Source organism: Mesocricetus auratus, unplaced genomic scaffold (genome assembly GCF_017639785.1).
Source record: "Mesocricetus auratus isolate SY011 unplaced genomic scaffold, BCM_Maur_2.0 Super-Scaffold_4256, whole genome shotgun sequence".
Classification (NCBI taxonomy): Eukaryota; Metazoa; Chordata; class Mammalia; order Rodentia; family Cricetidae; genus Mesocricetus; species Mesocricetus auratus.
Window position 1 is genome coordinate 76,405,838 of NW_024429182.1, and position 20,732 is coordinate 76,426,569.

Sequence of the window (20,732 nt, forward strand, 5' to 3'; positions counted from 1 at the left end):
GCAAAGTGTTAGAAACCAGGCCTGTGGTGCTGGCTCTGATTTTCCCTACAGAGGTCACAGTGCTCTGCTTCCCTCCCTCCCTTTCTCCATCCCTGGTCTCTTTCTTTCAGTGTTTGAGTCTTATTAGGCATTAGGCATGGAGGATACAGTAGAAAATAAGATAGTTAAGAACTCTGATTATATGGGAAACTTGTCAAAAATTAAGTAATGAAATTCACACTAAAAATATACAAAAATTTGAGCCATCAAGAGATCAAGTGTAGATTAAAGAATCATTGACCATCTAACTTAGGGATCTTGGCGAAGAATTCCTTTCTGAGGAATTGTGTGGGGATATCTTGATTGTACAAATAAAGCCTATCTGAAGGTCAGAGAATGGAGCTTACCACTAGCTAACCATAGAGTTCTGGAGGTCTGTACAGACAGACAGGAAGTGAGATAGCTGGGCAGAAACAGGATATAAGCCTGGAGAAACAGAAACTTGCTCTCTGGTTTGCTGAGACGCTCAGGAGGTAATGTGTGGCTGTGGCTTGCTCCTTCTTCTCTCGAATCTCTCAGCATTTTCCTGACTCTGGGTTTTTATTAATTAGACCAATTAAGAGCTCCTTTTACAAAAGTGAACAGTGAGCTCAGATCTGAACTATGACAAGGGGTCAGGCATTTAGAGAAGGGGAGATTTCAAATTGAGGCAAAGAATGCATTTAGTGTTATCAAGGACTGCAATAGGAATATGGCAAGAATGGGGTGTAGGTTGCAATAAGCACATTGCATGGAATATAGGTGAGTAAGCCAGTAGGCTCTTGGAACACAAGATACTTCTGCACATAGAAAAATGTGAATTTTACTTAAGCACAATTGAAACTTTGTAGGTTGTTGTATGCTGTTCATATGAACTGTCTCCTGCACAGTCGCATGTGCTTAAGACTTGTTTCCCAACTGGTGGTCTAATAATTGAGAGGGAATTGGATCCTAAGGAGTCTAGTCTCCTAATCAGCTCCTCTATGGACTCACAATGCAATAGTGTATTAGGAGAGTGTAGGAGGTAAAGCCTAGCCGGAGGAAGCAGATCACCGGGGTCATGTCTTGTAAAGGTGTGTGCTGTCCCCAGCCCTTTCCCGTGTCTTCTCCTTGCTTCCTGGATGCCATGGGCTGTGCTCCCATCACCATGACATTCTGCCCCCACCTTAGACCTGAAGCAACGGAGGAACCAGCCAGACAACCTTGGACAGAAGCCTATGAAATACAAGCCCAGAGGAATCTTTCCTTCCTTAGGTTGCTGTCCCAGGTATTTTGTCACAGGGATGAAAGGTTTATCAACACAGTTGTTCTCCTTACCACGTGGTTCTTGATCACTTTAACTTGCCCTTGGCCCATGGTTGATGTTCTCCCATCAGACCCTCTCAAATACTTTCTGGTTTGTTCCCTGTAGCCAATTAGCAGTTGCCCGATGGGTGTTTAGTATAGATCATTTGATTAGTCTAGCTTATCTTTTGTAGCGCAGCCACAAATTCCAGGCCACTGGCTATCCAGTGAATGGCTTATCAGGCTTTTGGTCAGGCACAGTCCTCTGATCTATCAGCTGTGGCTGGGAGCAGAGTAATGTTCAGAAAATAGTAATGTCTACTTGCTATGACAAAACAGTCTGAGCTAAACATGAAGGAGCTGGACCCAGAGATGATTGAGGAAAGTAGTGTTTTCCTGAGAACATCTTTTGTCAACCTTCTGAAAATTGAAAATGTGTTTTGGAGTTTCTGATACCTTGGATTAAAATTGTGTGTGTGTGTGTGTGCATGCTCATCCATGTGTTTGCATATGTGAATTCAACATTGAGTATCTTCCTCTATCACGTTCTACCTTACTACCTGATATTTTTAAAAAGTAACAAAAAGTGTGTGTGTGCACGAGTGTGTGCACATGCACATGCATTCGTATGTTCGTGATGAGAGGGGAAGCAGGGTGGGAGGTTTTGCATGGGTGATGTGTGCCATGGCACATGTGTGGAGGTCAGGGGACATCCTTTTGGAGTTGGTTTTCTCCTTTTATCACGTGGGTTCTGGGGAACAAACTCGGGTCATGAACTTTTACCCACTGAGTCAACTGGCCGGCCCTCTCTACTTGAGTTTTTGAAATAAGATCTCAAACTGGACCTGGAGCTTGCTGTTTCAGTAAGACTGGTTCGTCACTAAGCCTGCAGGGTTTGTCTGCCTCTGTCCCCATGGTACTGGGGTTAAAGGTGTACATCACTATGCCTGACTTTGTATTGGTGCTATGAATCTTAATCCAGGTCTTCGTACTTAGGTGGCAAGTACTTTGTCCATTGTACCTGACTAAAATTTTCAAATGAACTCTGATTAAATGAATGCTCTCAACATCTAAAGCCAAAGTTCTTAACATGCCTACAAACTCGAATCTTCCAGACTGCCCATGAGCTCGCATCCTCTGGAATGCATATGAACTCATCCTCTGACCCAGCTTCCCTTGCTGGTCTTACCTGATGCTGCTTTTCTTCCTAGTCTGTCACCAGGCTTCCTGGATTTTATTTTATTTTTTATCCCCTCTAAGCCCCTGGTCTCAGGGTGTTTCTACGTTCCACATTCCCACCCCTTACACACTTCTTGCCTTTTATTTCAATAACTAACTTTTAGGTCTGATCCTAGTATTGCTTTTTTTTTTCCTTGACCAGGCCCCCTCACTTGGGAGATCCTATTTGTATCCCTCTGCATTTTGTTTGGCATGTGTTCCTTTTAGGAGCAGGGAACCGTTTTAAACAGTGTGGACTGCTATGTTCCCTGAACACCATGTCCTTCATCAGATGGAGAGTGGTGTAAAGGTGGAGGTCATATCTGTTGAGATAGTAGCTGCTTCTATGATCGAAGCCCTGAAGGAGTTGGGTCCAGAGACGATTGAGAAAAGCATTATTTTTTGGGGGGAACATCTCTTACCAAAGTTCTGGAAATAGAAAATATGTGTTGGAGTTTCTGATGTATCTTGGATTCAAGTGTGTGTGTGGTAGGTGGTAGGTGCCTAATACGTGCTGACAGATGAAATGGCTCAGCAGGTAAAAACACCATCAGCTGTTAAGATGACCTGAATTCTGTCCCTGGAACCCATATGGTGGAAGGAGCAAATTGACCCTGGCAAATTGTCCCCTGCTTTCCACACACATGCCATGGCACAGCCCCACATTCCTTTTATGGAACTGGGAACCATTTAAGTAAACTAAATTAAAGAAAATAACTCAAATAACAAGTAATGGCTGCATGAAGGGATGCACGCCAAAGAGCAAAGACTATGTGTTCCAGGGACTCACTGCAGTACAGACTTCATGGAAAGCATGGGCCTTGATCTTGGCTTGGAGATAGAGGTTTGGAGAAGGAGTAGTGAAAACATAGCAAGTAGGGCTAAGATTTATTAATAAGGCAGAGAACTAGGAATCAGTGTGCTGTATCCAGGGTGCCATGACGCAGTGCCTGGCCAGAGCTGGGGTGAGTGGGTGTGAAGAGGAGGACCCTAGAAGGAAAATGTAAACTTGAGAACAATATGAGGTAATAATACTTTACTTTTTGTCATTTTTAAAAACAGGGTCTTGCTATGTAGCCCAAGATTGTCTCATGCTCACAATCCTCCTGCTTCTAAGTGGAGGTGTGTGCCATCACACTTGAAGAGTGGCTTATGCTTTATATGGATGCTGCTCACACTTGAAGAGTGGTGTGTGTCTATGTGGATGCTGCTCACACTTGAAGAGTGATGTGTGTCTATGTGGATGCTGCTCACACTTGAAGAATAGCTTATGTTTATATGGATGCTGCTCACACTTGAAGAATAGCTTATGTTTATATGGATGCTGCTCACACTTGAAGAATAGCTTATGTTTATATGGATGCTGCTCACACTTGAAGAATAGCTTATGTTTATATGGATGCTGCTCACACTTGAAGAGTGGTGTGTGTCTATGTGGATGCTGCTCACACTTGAAGAGTGATGTGTGTCTATGTGGATGCTGCTCACACTTGAAGAATGAATGGTGTGTGTCCATGTGGATGCTGCTCACACTTGAAGAGTGGTGTGTGTCTATGTGGAGGCTGCTCACACTTGAAGAATGAATGGTGTGTGTCTATGTGGATGCTGCTCACACTTGAAGAATAGCTTATGTTTATATGGATGCTGCTCACACTTGAAGAATGAATGGTGTGTGTCTATGTGGATGCTGCTCACACTTGAAGAGTGGCTGTGTTTATTTGGATGGTGCGATATGTCAATTTCTTTTCCAAATGACTTATGACTATACATTCAACCCTCCTAACAAGCCCATTGATTCTTGTTTTTACTTTATTGATTGGTCACTTGGTTAATTAGTTGTAGTGATGGGGATTCAACTCACGACCTTGTGGGTTCAGACTTGTCAGCTATAGCTTCTTAGTGTGGTGCTTAAATACCAGGACATACAAGCTTCCCCTGTAGAAAGGGTAAAGTATCTGTTCTCAAGGAAGGGTGAGAAGACTGCACACTAAAAAGTGGACAAGAAGCCCAGGTTCTGGTTTTGAGGGTGGGGGAATGTTGCTGGTCTAGAAATGGTGAGTCAGGGGAAGGAGCCAGGCTTCGTAGAGGAGATGGAGTGTGCCATGATGGAGCAACCAGGAAACCTCGGTGATGGCTGTTGCATAGGCTGTGAGGTCGGGCTTCTACATTGCTATGCATTTTTAAGTCTAACCCTATCCAGTGGTTTAATAATAACTGCCTCAAAGATTAAGACTCAACAGGACAAAATAAGTGACGTTTGTAACATGGTGCTTAACATGGAAGGTAGAGGATCGGTGAAGGGAATTGTGTGGGGTGGGGTGTGTGTGTGCTTGCAGGTGTGTGGGAGTGTTCACGCACATGTGTGTACATGCAAGTGGAAGCCAGAGAAAGACCTCTGATGTTGTTTCTTAGGGGTCATCCACATTGTCTTTGTGAGACAGGGTTTCTCGTTGGCCTGGGGATTGCCAGTTTGGCTAAGCTGACTGGCTAGTGAACTCCAGGGTTTCCGGTTGGCCCGAGGATTGCCAGTTGGGCTAGGGACTAGCTGGTGAACTTCAGGAATTCTCCTGTCTTCTGGGTTGTTGGCGAGGGTCACTGCACATGGAGTTTTTGCTTGAGTTCTGGAGCTTGAACTCCGGTGGACAGCAAGCACTTTTCTGATGGAGCCATCTCCTCAGCCCCTCTTATGGGGATTTTGAAGATGAAGGTTAACCAGAATCCTGGGGATGCAATTAGTGTGCACTTGATGCTAGTCAGCTGAACAGACCAGTAAAGGTCTCCTGGGGCTCCTGGTGCCAGATCTTTGCAGCGGGCAGCCTGGATGATTCAAAGGGTCTTTCCAGGAGTAAGATGCTTGTGCCTTTCCTCCAGCTATCTGGCCTTTGCAAAATAACTTCATATTGATGTTCTGGGCTGGCCCCCTGCTTGTGAACCACTGACCCAGATTCCCTGATCTTGACTAAGTCCTGGTTCCTACATCAGCCTGAAGCTGCCGTTCCCTCCTCACAGTATATGTCACCTAACGGCTCCAGTCATTAAATCCTTTCCTCCCAAGGATCTGTCCACAGCCCACACGTGGAAGGAGGTCACAGCATTGCATCGCCAAGTGAGACCCGTTCCTCTTTCTCTTTCCTGTTCCTGCTGATTCAACCAAGGGAAGAGTCAGCTTCCTGAGCTAGACTCTCCTTACCACTCCCTGTACTTGGGTGATATACTTTTGATAAAAGATAGCTGCAGGGCCAGCAGCAGCTAGAAGGCAGCATGACTATTTTATTTTTATTGTATTTTTCCTCTTAGCATTTGTTTATTTGAATTAATTCCATTTTCCTCTTTCTAGTAGATAAACTATATAGAATTACCTCCCAAAATCTGTTTATGAAAAGAAAAGCCGAGTCTGTTTAGAGAAAAAAAATAGATATGTAATTGTTGATGTGCTGTAGGGACAGGAACTGTCTCATAAAACTGCTCAGATGGCTGAGGTTTAGAAAATGCTGGCAGAGTAGAGAATCCTGCTGCATGTAGGAAGCAGAGGCTGGATGTGACTCTGCTTATTAGTGCCTACGATACCTTACACTCCTGAGTCTGTATTTCCTCATATACTGAAATGGAGAAAGTGATTTCTAAAATGTGGTTATTTTGATGATTAAGAAGACAATTGGAGGCACATGTGAGCTGCATACAACAGCTGCTAAGCATTAAACAAAACGAATTGTTGCCAGTGAGCACTATTTTAAACATTTATTTACCGGGAGTGGGGCACTCGTGTATGTGGAGGTCAGTGGGTAGCTTGCAGCAGCTGTACTCTCTCTCATCTTACCAAGTGGGTCCTGGGATTGAACTCTGGTTGTCAGGCTTGGTGGCAAACTTTTACCTACTAAGCCATTTCTCCATCCCATCTCACTCACAGTCTGCACTTTATAATAAAATGCACAGAGAAAGTTCCTAAATGGTTGGAACTTGCACCACACTGTAGGATTGAATCTTGGCAACTGAGTACCGTTTCTTGCCTTAGTTGCCTCACTGGTCCACGATAGTATTAGCAATATCATCTTTGTGAGGCTCCTGGGAGGATCAACCTTGTCCTCTTTAAACGTGTATATGACCCTGAGTGACTGGGGTGGCAAGGGTGAGCGCTTAGTACAGTGACCTTGCCTCCCACTGGGACTGGATTCAAGGTGAGTAAGTTCTATAGAACTGTGAAGCCCTGCATATGTGCCAAACATGACAGCACTACTGGGAGAGGGGACATGCCATTCATGCTTTAAAGAATTAAGTAGTCATTTAGTGGTGTCCTCACTGTATTCTCTTAAAGTTCCCAGAGTCACCATAAGGACACTCTCCCCTCCCTTCATATAGAATCACTTCCATTGACTTTTATAATGTTTTCTATAGACAGTGTGGTATGCCATGGTTCCTTAAAATTCATATGCTGAAGCCTTAAATCCCAGTGTGATGGTATATGAAAATGAAACCTTGGGCTGATCCTTAGGGTTAACGAGGTTGTGAGTATGCCCCACACACCCCATGATGACATGAATAGTTTATGAGAATGAAAGAGATGTTTTCCCCTGCTGCATGAGGACACAAGAAGATAGCTAGGATGAGGGCTCTTGCCTAGAACCAAATATACAGGCACCTTGACCTTGGATGTCTCAGTATCTAGAGTAGTGGTTCTCAGCCTTCCTAATGCTGTGGCCCTTTAATGCAGTTCCTCATGTTGTGGTGACCCCCAAACATAAAACTACTTTTGTTGCTTCCTCATCATTGTAATTTTGTCACTGTTATAAATCATAATGCAAATATATGATATGGTCTTCAGGATGGTCTTAAGCCCTGTGAAAAAGTCTTTCAACCCCCACAGGGGTCAAGAACCACAGGTTGAGAACCACTGATCTAGAGCTATGAGAAATAAATGCCTGTTGTTTAAGCTACCTAGTCCAAGGTGTTTTGTTATAACAGTATGAGTTGACCACGAATCCAATTCTCACTCTACCTGGAATCCATGTATAAAATAAAATTAGGAATCTATCTATCTATCTATCTATCTATCTATCTATCTATCTATCTATCTATCTGATTCCTAGACCGGGGATTTTGATAGCACCCTCTGCTAGAATGCACAGCTCTTAGCACCACATAAACTAGGTGTGGAAGTGCGTGCTTGTAATCCCAGAGTTTAGGAGGTGGAAACAAGAGGATTAGGAGGTTCAAAGTCATCCTCCATTACACACCAGATTTGAGGCCTGCCTGGGTACATGAGACCCTGTCTCAAAATGACACATAAATGCATACATGCATTCTTTCTAAGTCACTAGTGATTACATGTACAGACAAGAGATGGGGGCTGTGGCCAGATGTCTTGGGGTTGGGCACCACAGGCTCTCAGACGGGGAGACAAGGTTTGAAGGTCACTGCTAGATCTTGAATGGCCAGCATTCCCACTCTTCCTAGCAGCCTCCAGTGGATCAGGTGGCCAGAAAAGACTACAAAGAAGATCTCACTGGTCTTGAGGGAAAGGGGGACTCATTCCTGATCACTAGAGAGAGGACAAGAAAAGTGTGGTTTTCTAGGAGGGATACGAACTGGGCTTGTGGCAGGAGAGCAAATTTGTGAAGGAAATACTCAGAAAACGAAACAATACAAAATACCCCCAGTCCATTGGTACAAGGCAAAAACCTTTAATAACACGAGTGCTTATTACATTAACTGCTTCGGGCACTGACATCTTTGATATCTGGTCATGTTTTTCTAACACTTAAGGGTGAATGCCTCTCTCAGGGCCACCTGTGTGGTGGGTTTCCTGAGAGTTTGTGTGGGTGGACAATGGGGACAGCTATGCATACAACTGATGGGGCTTTGGAAGTCCATCGCCCCACTGCTGTGACCACACCTTTGACTTTTAGTAAAGTCCTTTCCCAAGAAGGGAAGAATGCTGTGGTCCTTCCAGCAAAGAAGGAAAAAAATGAAAGAAAGAAAACACCTGGCACAGATACACAGAGAGGGGTAACATTAAGGGATGAGTGAGAAAGGTTAGAGGAAGGAGATGGGTTAAGGTCTGGGGATGAGGGACCAGTGTGGGAGGGAGTTGAGTCCATTTGGTTTCGTTCTTTGTAAGAAGTGATACCATCACGAGGACCATGCCATGCAACCTTAGAGACATCTGTGTACACTTCCCCCAAGGCTGTGCTGGGCGGCGGGGCAGAGGTCAGAGGTCAGCTCAGACAGGCGTAGTACGTCTGTTGGCTGGATTGTTATGCAGCGACTCTTTGAACTCTTTGGGTGTGGAATTGTGGAACTGTAGAAAAGCATGGTCCCGGTCAGAGTTGAGGATGGTCCCCATGGTAAGCTTAGAGGGGTCCCGGGAGAGGGTGAACATGGAGATGTCAGTGGAAGGGATGGTGTGGAAGCCTTTGCTGATGGGAGACAGGTCTCGGGATCTAGGCTCAGTGGAGCGAGAACTTGACCGTCTTCGGAATCTATACCTATAGGGTGGTAGGCGGGCAAATGTCGACTTCTTCAGGAGCTCCGAATGGGATCTGGCACGCAACTGCTGATGCTTCTCAATATAGATGTGCACAGCGACCACACCCACAATCTCCGCGATGATGAAAGAGAAGGCTCCAAAATAAAAGGACCAGCCGTAGGAGTAGCTCTTTTTAGAGTCCCTCTGCCCAGGGTCTCCAGCATTGGCTGATATATAAACTATGATGCCGATGATGTTGCTTAGCCCTGAGAGAAAGGGAAAAGAAAAATATGCATTCTGTAAAGCCCCAGAGGCAATGGCCATTTTTAGTTTTGAAGTACTGATAGGACACATGGAAGTAACAGGGAGAGGAGACAGTGGAGCACAGCCAGGAAATCCCACAGCTGAGCAATTCCTGCAAGGGCTGTCTGTTGGGAAATGACAAGTTCTGATGCTCAGTTAACACTGTCAGTTAACGAAGACATTGTCTACTCATAGCAAGTACTGTAGAACCCAGAATGCATTCATTCGCCCGTGAAACAACCCATTTCATCACCACTTAATCTTGACACTAACTCAAAAGGATGGCAAAGTGAACAAGCTACAGGTCCCTGACCTTGAATTTCTCACCAGTAGCTGGAGAGACTGACATGTAAATGCAATTAGAGAATAATACAGTAAGGACCCTATCAGAGATGAATATGGAATGGAGAGAGAGACAAGTGCCTTTCTTTGAAGGCCAGGTGGCATTTGAGCTGGATCCTGACAATTGACAGGAGAGGCAAGGCTGTGGACTATGAAGTGTGAGAGAAGGGACAGAGAATGACTTGCAAGGATGTAGCTTGGATGCTGATGAGGCTAGTAGCACCTTGAGTAGCAGGGAGGACCAGCTAGGGAGTAGGGCATGTCAGATCTGTGGAGATGGAAATGTTGATTGGAGACCAGTGAACACACACAGTGTGGAACTGTAGTTTGGAGGTTAATTATCCTCTGGAGGAAGAAGGATGGTTACTTAGCAAGTCTTTGTGTGTGTGTGTGTGTGTGTGTGTGTGTGTGTGTGTGTGTGTGTGTGGTGGGCGGCTGATACTGGAAATGGAACACAGAGCTTGTTATATACTTGGGGAGTGTTGTTCTACCACTGAGCTACACCCATGACCTCCAAGTCTTTCTTTTTTTTTCTGCACAGAATAAGACACACTTTAGCTCAACCATTGTTGACATAATAGAACTCAGGGAACACAAAAACTCTCTCCAATGTCTTGATTATCAACTTGACTGGTTAAAAAATGTCTAGAAGCTTGGCATAGTGGTGCATACCTTAAATTCCAGCACTAGGGTGACAGAGACAGGATGATCTCTGTGATTTTGAGACCAGCCTGGTCTGTATAGTAAGTTTCAGGATAGCCAGGGCCGTATAGAGAGACCCTACCTTAAAACAAAATAGTAACAAAAAAGTCCAGAGCTAGCGGAGATAGCACAATGCTAAACTAGAGAATTTACTTACCTAGCACGTGAAGCCTTATTTCAATCCCCAGTATGGAAAAACAAACAAACAAAATATGTGTAGGACTACTGAAAGACTCTATTGGACTTATGTGGTCTGTAACTAAGGGAATGATCTCCTTGAATTTTAGTGATGCCATCTAATAAGCTGGGGGTGGAGGACCCAGTTAGAGCAGACATACAAACACCACTCTGAGTGTGTGCATCTGTTGCCTTTGCCACAGTCCATGGACAGTGAACTTCATATTCTTTGGCTTTTCAACGAGGACTAACACCAGATCTTTCCAGGGAGCTTCTGGGCATTCAATACAGATTGGGATAGTAGAGGCTTCCAGCTCCTGGACTGAGTAACTCAGGGGTTGTCTGCTTCTCCAGTGTGCAAGTACTGACAGCCAGTACTGATTACTTACCTCTCTGATGTGTAAGCTAACCCAGTACTGCCCCATGCCAGTTATGTTTCTCTAGAGAGTCTTGACTTATTAATACACTTATTTCCCTCAAGTGCCAATAGACTACACTGATAATAGCCAGCTGCCTACCCCTTAGGAGAGGAACTGATTCCCTAGGCAATGGTGGAAAAGAGTGATGCTCAGAACCCTGCTCACCTCCAGTTGCCCGACTCACAATCTTGCTCCAAAGGGGAAATGTCGCCTTTTGTTCTTCTATATCAGGGGCTCAGGCTTGCTGCCAATAATGACTGAGGGAGCTGATGTACCAACTGGCATCTCCTTGCCTCTAAATCTTCACTGTCTGTTGGGCAGCACTATATGGAGTCCGTCCCTCTTTGCAGGCTCCAGCACTAGTTGGTAAGTAACCATCCCAGGAGCCTCTTTTGAGCCCTCCCTCCCCTCTTTGAATGCCCTGTACTTCTCTAGATATCCCCAATGTCAGACAACTACAGGGTTATCGAAAGCTCTGTCTAGAGGCTTGCTGTTCTTCCAGAGGACCTGAGTTCAGTTCCTAGCACCCATGTCTGGAGGCTTATAACTGCTTGTAAATCCAGCTCTAGGGAATTTCATCTCCTCTTCTGCCCTCTGCAGGCACTCCCCACCCCAACACATATACACAAATAAAAATAAACCTTAAAATATAGAATAAAGATTTGTCTAGCAGAGTTGCTTTAGGGCCACCATGCTGACTGGCTGGTACACATGTGTGTGTGAGAGCTTACAAATATTTTGCATATGACTCTGGCCATAGTCCATCTAGGACTTGCCCTTAGCAGGCAAGGGTCAAGTTTTGACTCTGCACTGTGTTTTCTCCTGGTCTTTTCCTGTCACAGGCTCTCTCAGGTACGGAAGATGACAGATGCGGCTCTGTCAGGCTGCAAGGACCACCCCAGGATGAAAAACGGCTTCTCTTCCCCCAGTGTCAATTTGCCTGGATGAGTAGTGGAAGACATTCTTTCATGTTAAAATGAACAGGGATATAAGAAGGAGAAAGCAGAATTCACATGACTTCAAAGACACTTCAGCTCACTAATGCTTCTACTGATACCCTGAGTGCCCAGGGCGATGGTCCCTTTCTCCTCTATGCCAGCAGGGAAATATGGCTGACAAAGTTTAGAAAGTCCTAGGAAAGAGGGCTCTGCTGGGGGGGGGGCAGGGTAGGGAAGCTCACAGAGATGTTCTAATGTCAAACTAGTTTAAAGAGACGGGATGCTGAGTGACTTGTTAGTCATTCACAGGGCATTTATGAGTGGGACATTGGACAAAGTCTTTGGTGACTTGATTTATTTATTTTATGGTGCTGGAGATGGTACCCAGGGCTTCAAGCCTGCTAGGCAAGTGCAGTACTACTTAGCTACATGCCCCTCGTTACGCAGACTCTTTTCTTCATTGGTTCAATGAAGCATTGCAATATTTCTGCTTTGAAATAAAGGATTCCCTTGTATAGTCAGGGGAACAACACAGATTAGTAAATTTCTATGTCAATATGAACTAGGAAATGATAAAATCAGAATTTGAATCCAAGACTCTTAGCCACGGTGGGTAGAGATTTCTGTAATGAGGTATAGACAATAGCCTTTCCAATCAAACTGTGAGCTCCTTGAGAACAGGGACAAGACACTTGCTTGTCACTCTTGCTCCAATTTCTAGCCCAGGATGTGGCCCAAAGCCAGAACACAGGGCATGTTTGTTGAGTCAATGAATGAACGGAGTTGACGCACACATTAAACGCACAAAGAATATTACAGTTACTTTGTGTTGAGCCACACTGGGTGCCAGGCACGGTTCTAGCCTAGGCTATTTGTACCAACTCGTCTAACCCTTTAAACAGCCTGCAGAGGCAGAGCCATTATTACCCCAACTTTTAGGTGGGGAAACTGAGACACAGAGCAGTTTAGTAACTTGTCTGATGCTATCCGACTAGAAGAATATCCAAGACGGAAGATTAGTACTGTACAGCCAGGCTTCAGAGCTCACGCATTTGGACCTTGTTATCAGGCCCAGGACACAGTAAGTGCTCAATAAAAAGTTGTAATGAAGCCACAAACCTTAGCACCATAAAACACCTTGAGGAGTGGGGTGTCTTCTGTTATTTTATAGGTGGAAAATTTGAGGCTCCTGGGGCTCCAGGGGCAGACTAGTAGAGAGGTCAAATCCTGACAAGCATCCCCTCAGGGCTCTCATGGTCCCCAGTATCTAACCTACCTGTCATCCCTCACGATACTGAAAAGCAAGTGGCTGATGACACTCTTCCCTAACAATCCCCTGGAGGAACAAAATAATGATCTTATCTCATTCGTTGGAAACTGTCACATCAACACAACATTAGTGCATTTTCTCCTGGTTGGTCAATCAGAGCCAGGACAGAGCCACTAGTTGGAGGAACATTCCTCAAAGTCAGCCAAGTCTCTGGGTTTTCCAGTTAACACCTGTCACCATCGAACATGGTCAGAAGCCATAGCTACCTCTAGCTGGCCTCATCTCCCCAGGGTAAGGATACTAATTTCTCCCTGGTCTGACGGGTTCTCCTGGGGTTAGAGTGAAGTGCTATCTCTCTTACTCATTCTGTAGAAGCAGGAACAGTGGGGAAAAAGAACCCTTGCAAGGTATGACAGGGGACCAGGATGCTGAGCTCCATGCTTGACAATATGTTGTTGCTGGGGACAATAGCATCAGAAACTTGCACGCCCAGTGCCCTTCCACCAGCTCCGTGAAATGGGAACCACTGTTGTTTGCCATGTTGGAGGTGAGGAAGCCAAGTTACCAGGATGTTGGTGATAGTTCCCAAGGCCACAACAAGCTCAAAGTGTCACTTATCTACAGTCATTTTTGGTCTGGAAACAGTGCAAGTAAATTCCAGAAAGAAGCAATTCATATTAATAATGAATAGGCATGTTACAGTTTATTATGAGTCTTCTATTTTATTATTAGTGCTTACTATACTTCAACATATAAGATACACTTTCATATGTGATACTACTCTTTGGTTTCAGCATCTACTAGGGTTCTTGGAAAGTATTCGTTGTGTGTAAAAGACCACTGTACAGCAAAGTTGAAGGTCACCACCAAAGCCATATTTCTCTACCCCTGCCAAGTGGTTAATAATATCTGTCAACTTGACAGTATCTAGAATCATCTAAGAAGCACTTATAGGCGTATCTGGAAGGGACTTTCTAGGCTGTATTAATCAAGGTAGGAAGACCCACCCTAAATGTGAATGGCACCATCCCATGGTCTGGGGTCCTAGATTGAATAAAATGAAGACAACAATCTGCAAACAAGCTCATCTCTCCCTGCTTCCTGACTGTGGGCACAATGTGATCAGCGGTCTCATGTTCCTGCTGCCATGCTTTCTTTACTATGATGAACTGTCCCCTCACGCTGTGATCTGAAAGAAACCCTTTCTTCTCCAAACAGTCTTTGTCCGGTATGTTGTCAAAGCGATGAGAAAAATGATGAATATGCTTGCCATGTTTTCTGTTTTCCTAAAGCCTTTCATCCAGTTAGCATTGACCTGCCTGGAGCGAGGAGTGATGGGAAGAGAGGGCAAAGACCTGAAAGGAAGTGTGGAAACCCAGAAGGAGAGGAAGATGAGGAGAGGAGGTGGTGGGTGAGAGAACTGGGACACATTCCAGAAGGTAGTCCCTTGTCTCCAGGTCACCCGGCAAGTCCTGCTGCTCAGAGCTGCTCTGGCTGGATGGCAGGTCTTCCCTGAGGACATCTGGGGCTATTGCTTTTGTTCCCTTCAGGGATGTTTGGGAGGACATGGGATTTGAATGCTTGCAGTTTACTAGCAAGTAGGTATCTCAAAGCTCTTCTCAACCCTTTCCTTCCCTCTATCTCCTCTCTCCCTCTTCTCTCTCTCTTGTCTTCTCTCTTCCCTCTTCTTCTTCCCTCTCCTCTCTTTCCTCCTCCTCCTCCTCTCTCTTTGGAGTTTCACTATGTAACCCAGGTTGGCCTCTAATTATTGACTCAGCATTCGTAGCTTGGCTGCTGTTTAGTTAGTCTGTCTCTTTGCCCCTTTGTCTCAATAGACCCTTACATCTGTTTCCTCCATGTTTTCTCTTTGTGCTGGCCTTGGCTAGAGTCTGGGCCTCTTATTATCTAAAGGAATCCTCAGCTGTGCACAAGTTGACCATTCACTGTTGGTGTGGCTCTGGCTTTCATTTGTTGTCTGGGGAGATCTCAAAGCCTGGGCAAGATGCTCACCTGCAGAGACGAAGAAGATGCCTGCACTGAGGATAACACTGTGCCTGCTACGGTGGAACTCGCTGGCAGCCACGCAGAGCCCCCCAAAGAACAGCAGCGTGACGCTGAGGATGGGGAAGACGCTGGAGGCCCTCACAGCCCCTGTGGAGAGAAGGAGAGAAGTGTCCATCTGTGTTCTAACCAACCCTGGGACTCACCATCTGTGGTTGTGGGGTGTCTGAGAACCAAGCAGTGCACGACTAGAGAAAAGTCCATATTCCATAGGGGTGTGAGACATGGCCAGCCACTTAGGGGCCTGTGTTTTGGAGACCCAGCACTTGGTGGCCGTCAACATCTTGAAAGTCTAAGCAATTTTACCAGTAGTGTGCATTGTAAATTACACAAAGGTGCTTGGAACCTAGAGTCACACAGGACTCCACTTTCAACCATCATCTTCTTAACTTCCCAGATCTCCTGGAGTGGAGTGTTGTCCTCTCCTGCCTCAGCCTAGTAACCAGATCATACTTTGTCCCTGATGGGGCCCTGAGGGTGAACATGGTGCAAGCCCCAGATCCTTGGTGAGGTTTCGCTGACTTTGAGGCTATCCCTGTGCCCAACAGAGGGCAACATTAAACAATAATTAAAAACAAACAATGGCAATCAAAACCTGTCCATGATGGGGCTGTGCGGGGAGGGGGGGTGGGGGAGTGGAGGGGGTAGGAGGGGGGGAGGGACAGCGGTTAACTGAAAATCTTTTGGATCTGTCTTTTGAGCCTGGAACCCAGTATCTTAGGTTTACACTGAGACCTGCAAATTATGCAGGCGGTCTTGAATGCAGGGATTCCTGTCAGCCCATTTGCAGCTCATCAAAATGCAGAATCTTAAACACCTGTATTTGCATAGTAAAGAGCCTGGCAATACCCATTCAAAACCCATTTAGTCACAGAATGATTAAATGAATTTATGTATTCACTCAAGAAATATTTATTAAGCGCCTACTAGATGCCAGGCACCCTGCCAGGTGCTGGGAAGCAGCAGCAGAAACTCTTAAGGACCATGTCTTTGGAAGAGATGCTGGTCTGGGGACTCCTGGTCCCTGCTGTGACCTTGATGACTTCCTGGATCCTGGAGAGGCCTGAGAGTCCATGGCAGGAGTCAATATGATCCTACCTAGAATAAGAGCATACACTATCTAATAATCCTCAACTTATAACGGGTTACACCCTGATGAACCCTAGAATGCCAAAAAATACTGTAGGTGCAGCAAGCATTTCCTACACTGATGGGCCAACCTCATAGCCACACAGCACACCAGAGTGTTGGCCTTCTCCCCTCAGCTGGCAAGCTGACTGGGAGCCATGACGGCTGCTGCTGCACCCCATAAGAGAATCAGTTCACATGTTGAAGGTTTAGGAATAGACCCAAGTTTGAAATGTGAAACCAGGCTATGCTGAGCATGCATTGCTTTCAAACCACTGAAGGGTTTGCAAATCCCAAGATGAAATGCCCTAAGTCAGGGACTGGCTGTATTTTCTTGAATTGGTGGGGGATGGGAGAGCAGTTAGCTCACTCTGTATTTCATACTACAGGAAGGAGCAAGCACCTCTGTATGGCTAATGCTGGCTTGTTCTAAGTTAATCGGCATGCATGTATTATTAATGGCTTGTTTGTTCGAACTCTCCTGACCATGCAGCTCTTGGATGAGTACAAAGAGCTGACTGGTCCAGATGTCCAGAAAGATGATAACTGATGGAGGCGTGGACATCCCAGGAATGTGGAGACTACCTGACTGGAGGGACAAGCTTGGGCACTCATGATGGACTGTCTCATTCTCAATAATAACACTGGCTTGAGAAGAGTTGTAAAGGTGGGGCTAAGAGTGTGTTCTGGGGCCCCCTGAATAAAACTCACCCCAAATATTCAGTAACAGGCAGCATAAACTTTGTTCTGGTTGCAGTATGCTCAGGCCTGGATAAAGAGACTGAATGGATTCTGTGCTCACACATACATAAGAAAGCTACAGGCCCTATCCTCACGAGGCTTGTGCTCTAGTAGACTAGTAGAGACCACAGGCAGGGCCACATACATAGTTTGCAGAACCTTGTGCAAAGCAAAAATATGAGGTGTCTTGTTGCAAAATTGTTTAAAAATTCAAGATGGTTACATAGGTGCAATGAGAAGGACTTTTCCAGGGCTCGGGTCCTGAGTGATTGACAGAACTGCAGAGGTCCAGGTAAGAGCTGGCATGGCTTAGACTAGTGGCAGTGAACCATGGAAGGTGAGTGATTGAATTCGGGCAATATTTTCTATGTGGACATATTAGCTGATGGCTCCGATACGAGCTGTGAGAAAGATTCATGAGCACTTGCTATGCTTGCTCTAGGAGTGAAGTGAATGGTGGCACCTTACTGTCACCTGCCAGCCAGAGTCGCATAATAGGGGTGAGGCAGATAGGGGTGTAGCTTATTTTGGCTCTAAGAGGTTCAAAGCTCTGAGTTCGTGTCCCTCACAGTCACATGACTTAGCTCACTGGACACTTCCATTGTTCAGATATGAAAGTCAAAACTCTTTCTAGACACTGTGACAGGTTTGGGTTGGTTGTGTGTTTAGTGGTAACTGGGTTAAGGTGCAGGGCACAGAGGAGTAGGTTCTCTTAAGGTAGAAGAGATGGAGGTTTTTGTACTTGCCTCAAGATGTCTCAGGCTGGAGGCATGGGCAATCAGGGGTGCTGGATAGTTGTGTTCTTCCCAACCCCCTGGTGACATTTTAGGAGGGCTTTCAAACGGCCAGAAAAACTGGTTGAAAGAAGAGAAGCAAGGTGTGTGTGTGTGTGTGTGTGTGTGTGTGTGTGTGTGTGTGTGTGTGTGTGTGTTGGGGGGGGTTCTGGGCCCTGGAAGGACCAGATTAGATCAGTCTCTCCTGAGCCTGTGGCCTGCCCTGGCTGTCTTTGCTACTACCCTGGATTATGTTGGGGGCTAAGAGAATGATAACTTGAAAATATAATAGGCTTTGTTTTGTTTTGTTTTTTTGTTATGCTGAGTAATTTGATTTAAAGTAAATGAAACACCTTTTAAAAAGCAGGTCCCGTGTCAAGGTTCCTCTGACCTTGTGACATTCTCCCCATCCTAGCTTCATGCCCCTGCTCCAAATGCTAGCAGAGGTTTTCTGGGGAACACTCTTATCTGCCTGAAGCCTGGACCCACCAAAGAGGAAGCAATTACTCTAGTCCCTTCCCTGCGTTTCTATTACCTCAACTCGCAGTCTGCTGACACACCTGGACAGACTTCTGTTCGTCACCCATGGCTGCCTCCACTGCCACTCCACAGAGAATCATTTACAACTCATTGTGTGTTCTGGTGTCAGAGTTTGTTCCGGGCCATTGCATATTTAATAGGTCTACTGGGTTTGAAGGAAAGCTGTCTGCTTTCCCCATTCCTTCTTCCCCAATGGAATAAAGGAGTCTATAGGTTTCTAAGTTGTTTTAGATCGGCACTCGTGCTCTGGTGACTGCCCAACAAGATGTAATTTCCTCCCTTTCTTCACACCCACACATTTGTAAGCCTCTCTCCAGCTGAGTGTGTTTATTACTAGTTCATTCCAGTAAAACCTCAGAAGGTTCAGTGGAGGTGGGGTTCCTTGTCCCCTTAATACTCAGAAGAGGTAGACAGGGTCCTCATGGTAATTTTGGTCCTCTGGTAGCATATGATCCCAGGGAAGCTAGGATCCCGAGTGTGGGTATAGCTTAATGGGCCCAGCCTTGGGAGTAACTCATCAAATAACTCCTAAAAATTTCCACATTTGATGTGTGGGTTTGCAAATGGACTCTCGGCCTGGATACCACTGAAGGTTGTGTGTGTTTGTGTTTGGTGCTCAGAAGGTAATTTGTAGGAGTCAGTTTTCTCCTTCCTCTGTGGGTTCTGAGCTGGAGCTCAGGGTTGTCAAGCTGAGAGCCAGGCGTCTTTAATTTCTGAGCCGTCTTGCCAGTCTGAGAATCAACCTTTAAAGAGACCATTTGCTTTGTGAATTGGCAGGGTTTGCTTGAATATTCAGTGTAATGAGTTTATTTGATTAAAAGATTTTTTAATTAAAAAAATGATTAACCTTTGAAATGTGCCCCAAGGACATGCTCCCAACATTGGAAGTGATAAGGTTGATTATAAAAGTGTATATTTGGACTGGCCTGGTGGCATAGGCCTGTTAAACACTCTGTTAAGGAGGCTGAGTCTGGAGGAACACAAGTTTAAGGCCTAACTGGGCTACAAGGTTATACTTCAAGGCCAGCCAGGGTAATATAATCCTGCCAGAAAAGAGAGAGAGAGAGAGAGAGAGAGAGAGAGAGAGAGAGAGACAGAGACAGAGACAGAGACAGAGAGACAGACAGAGAGACAGAGAGACAGAGACAGACAGAGACAGACAGAGACAGACAGAGACAGACAGAGACAGACAGAGACAGAGACAGAGAGACAGAGACAGACAGAGACAGACAGAGACAGACAGAGACAGACAGAGACAGAGACAGAGATAGAGAGACAGAGAAAGGGAAAGAGAAAAGCTAAGGGCTGGAGACAGCTCCGTGGCAGAAAACTTGTCTCTTGCCTGTCACAAACGAGGCCCCCACCGGGCTGCTGGTAGTGGTTCACACCTTTAATCTCAGCATGTGGGAGGCAGAGGCAGGAGGATCTCTATCTCTGTGAGTTCGATACCAGCCTGACCTACAGAGTGAATTCTAGAACAGCCAGGGCAATACAGAGAAATTCTGTCTTGAAAACAAACGAACAAAGGAGGGCCCCACCACATACACACACACCCCAAGGTGTGTCTGAAACATGTATGTGCTATGTGTGGAAGAAGGGCTGTGACTGAAGTCAGGACGGGAGCAGGTCTTCAAAGCCACCTTGTCCAGGAAGCATCTCTAGACAGGAAACTGAGCTTCCTCTGGCAGAATGGAGATAAACTGCAATCCTCATCTCAGAGATGCCTCTGCCTCCTATAAAGCCATCTCAGTCTAGGATTGAACATGGACCAACCAGATTTGCCCTCATTTGCATGGTGGGGAATGCAGGGCAGGACATCAGGTGATAGTGGCTTATCCTATCCCTATGCAAATGAATGATGGTAGCTGCAAAATGAAGACCCCGCCCCACCAAAGCAGCCCAGCACATTATGCCAACAATTGTTCTCTTACTGTCATCGTATCTGCAGCATATTAAATAAACTTGTCATTTTTCTGCTCTGGTCTAAAGAGTGTTGTGTGTGTGTGTGTGTCTGTGTGTGTCCGTCCTGCTCCTAATTGTGAGGCTGTTTCTAAAATGGCACAATAGCAACTTGGCAACCCTGTTGGTGGCCAACCCTCTCACTTGAGAGTCAGAGGTAAGCTCATTTGAGTGTAATTTCATCATTGGCAATAGAGCTGAGCTTTGCTGCACTTCATGTCATGTTGTGGGAAGTCTACAGTTGACATAACCTGGGTCTTATTAGCTAGCCTTGTATGATGCTATGGGTTAACTGTGTCCCTCAAAATTCCTGTGCTGGAGACTTAATCTAAAAATCTGCTCATGTATTTGTAGGTGGGGCATTTGGGAGGTAACTGGAATTATACCACTTCAGAG

General features: G+C 45.6%; 1 protein-coding gene across 2 annotated transcripts in view; it reads right to left on the minus strand.

Annotated features, from left to right (window-relative positions):
• Positions 1-8,182: 8,182 nt before the first annotated feature.
• Cacng3 (calcium voltage-gated channel auxiliary subunit gamma 3) overlaps positions 8,183-20,732 on the minus strand; it is a 95,629-nt gene continuing 83,079 nt past the window's right edge. The window contains exons 3-4 of one of the 2 annotated variants that reach the window (XM_005064454.4): positions 15,145-15,285; positions 8,183-9,249 (exon numbers count right to left, since the gene is read on the minus strand). In XM_005064454.4, coding sequence (XP_005064511.1) covers positions 8,738-9,249; positions 15,145-15,285 — 653 coding nt within the window. In that variant the 3' untranslated portion in view covers positions 8,183-8,737. The remainder of the gene's footprint in view (positions 9,250-15,144; positions 15,286-20,732) is intronic. The other variant, XM_013117418.3, reaches the window with a different exon arrangement.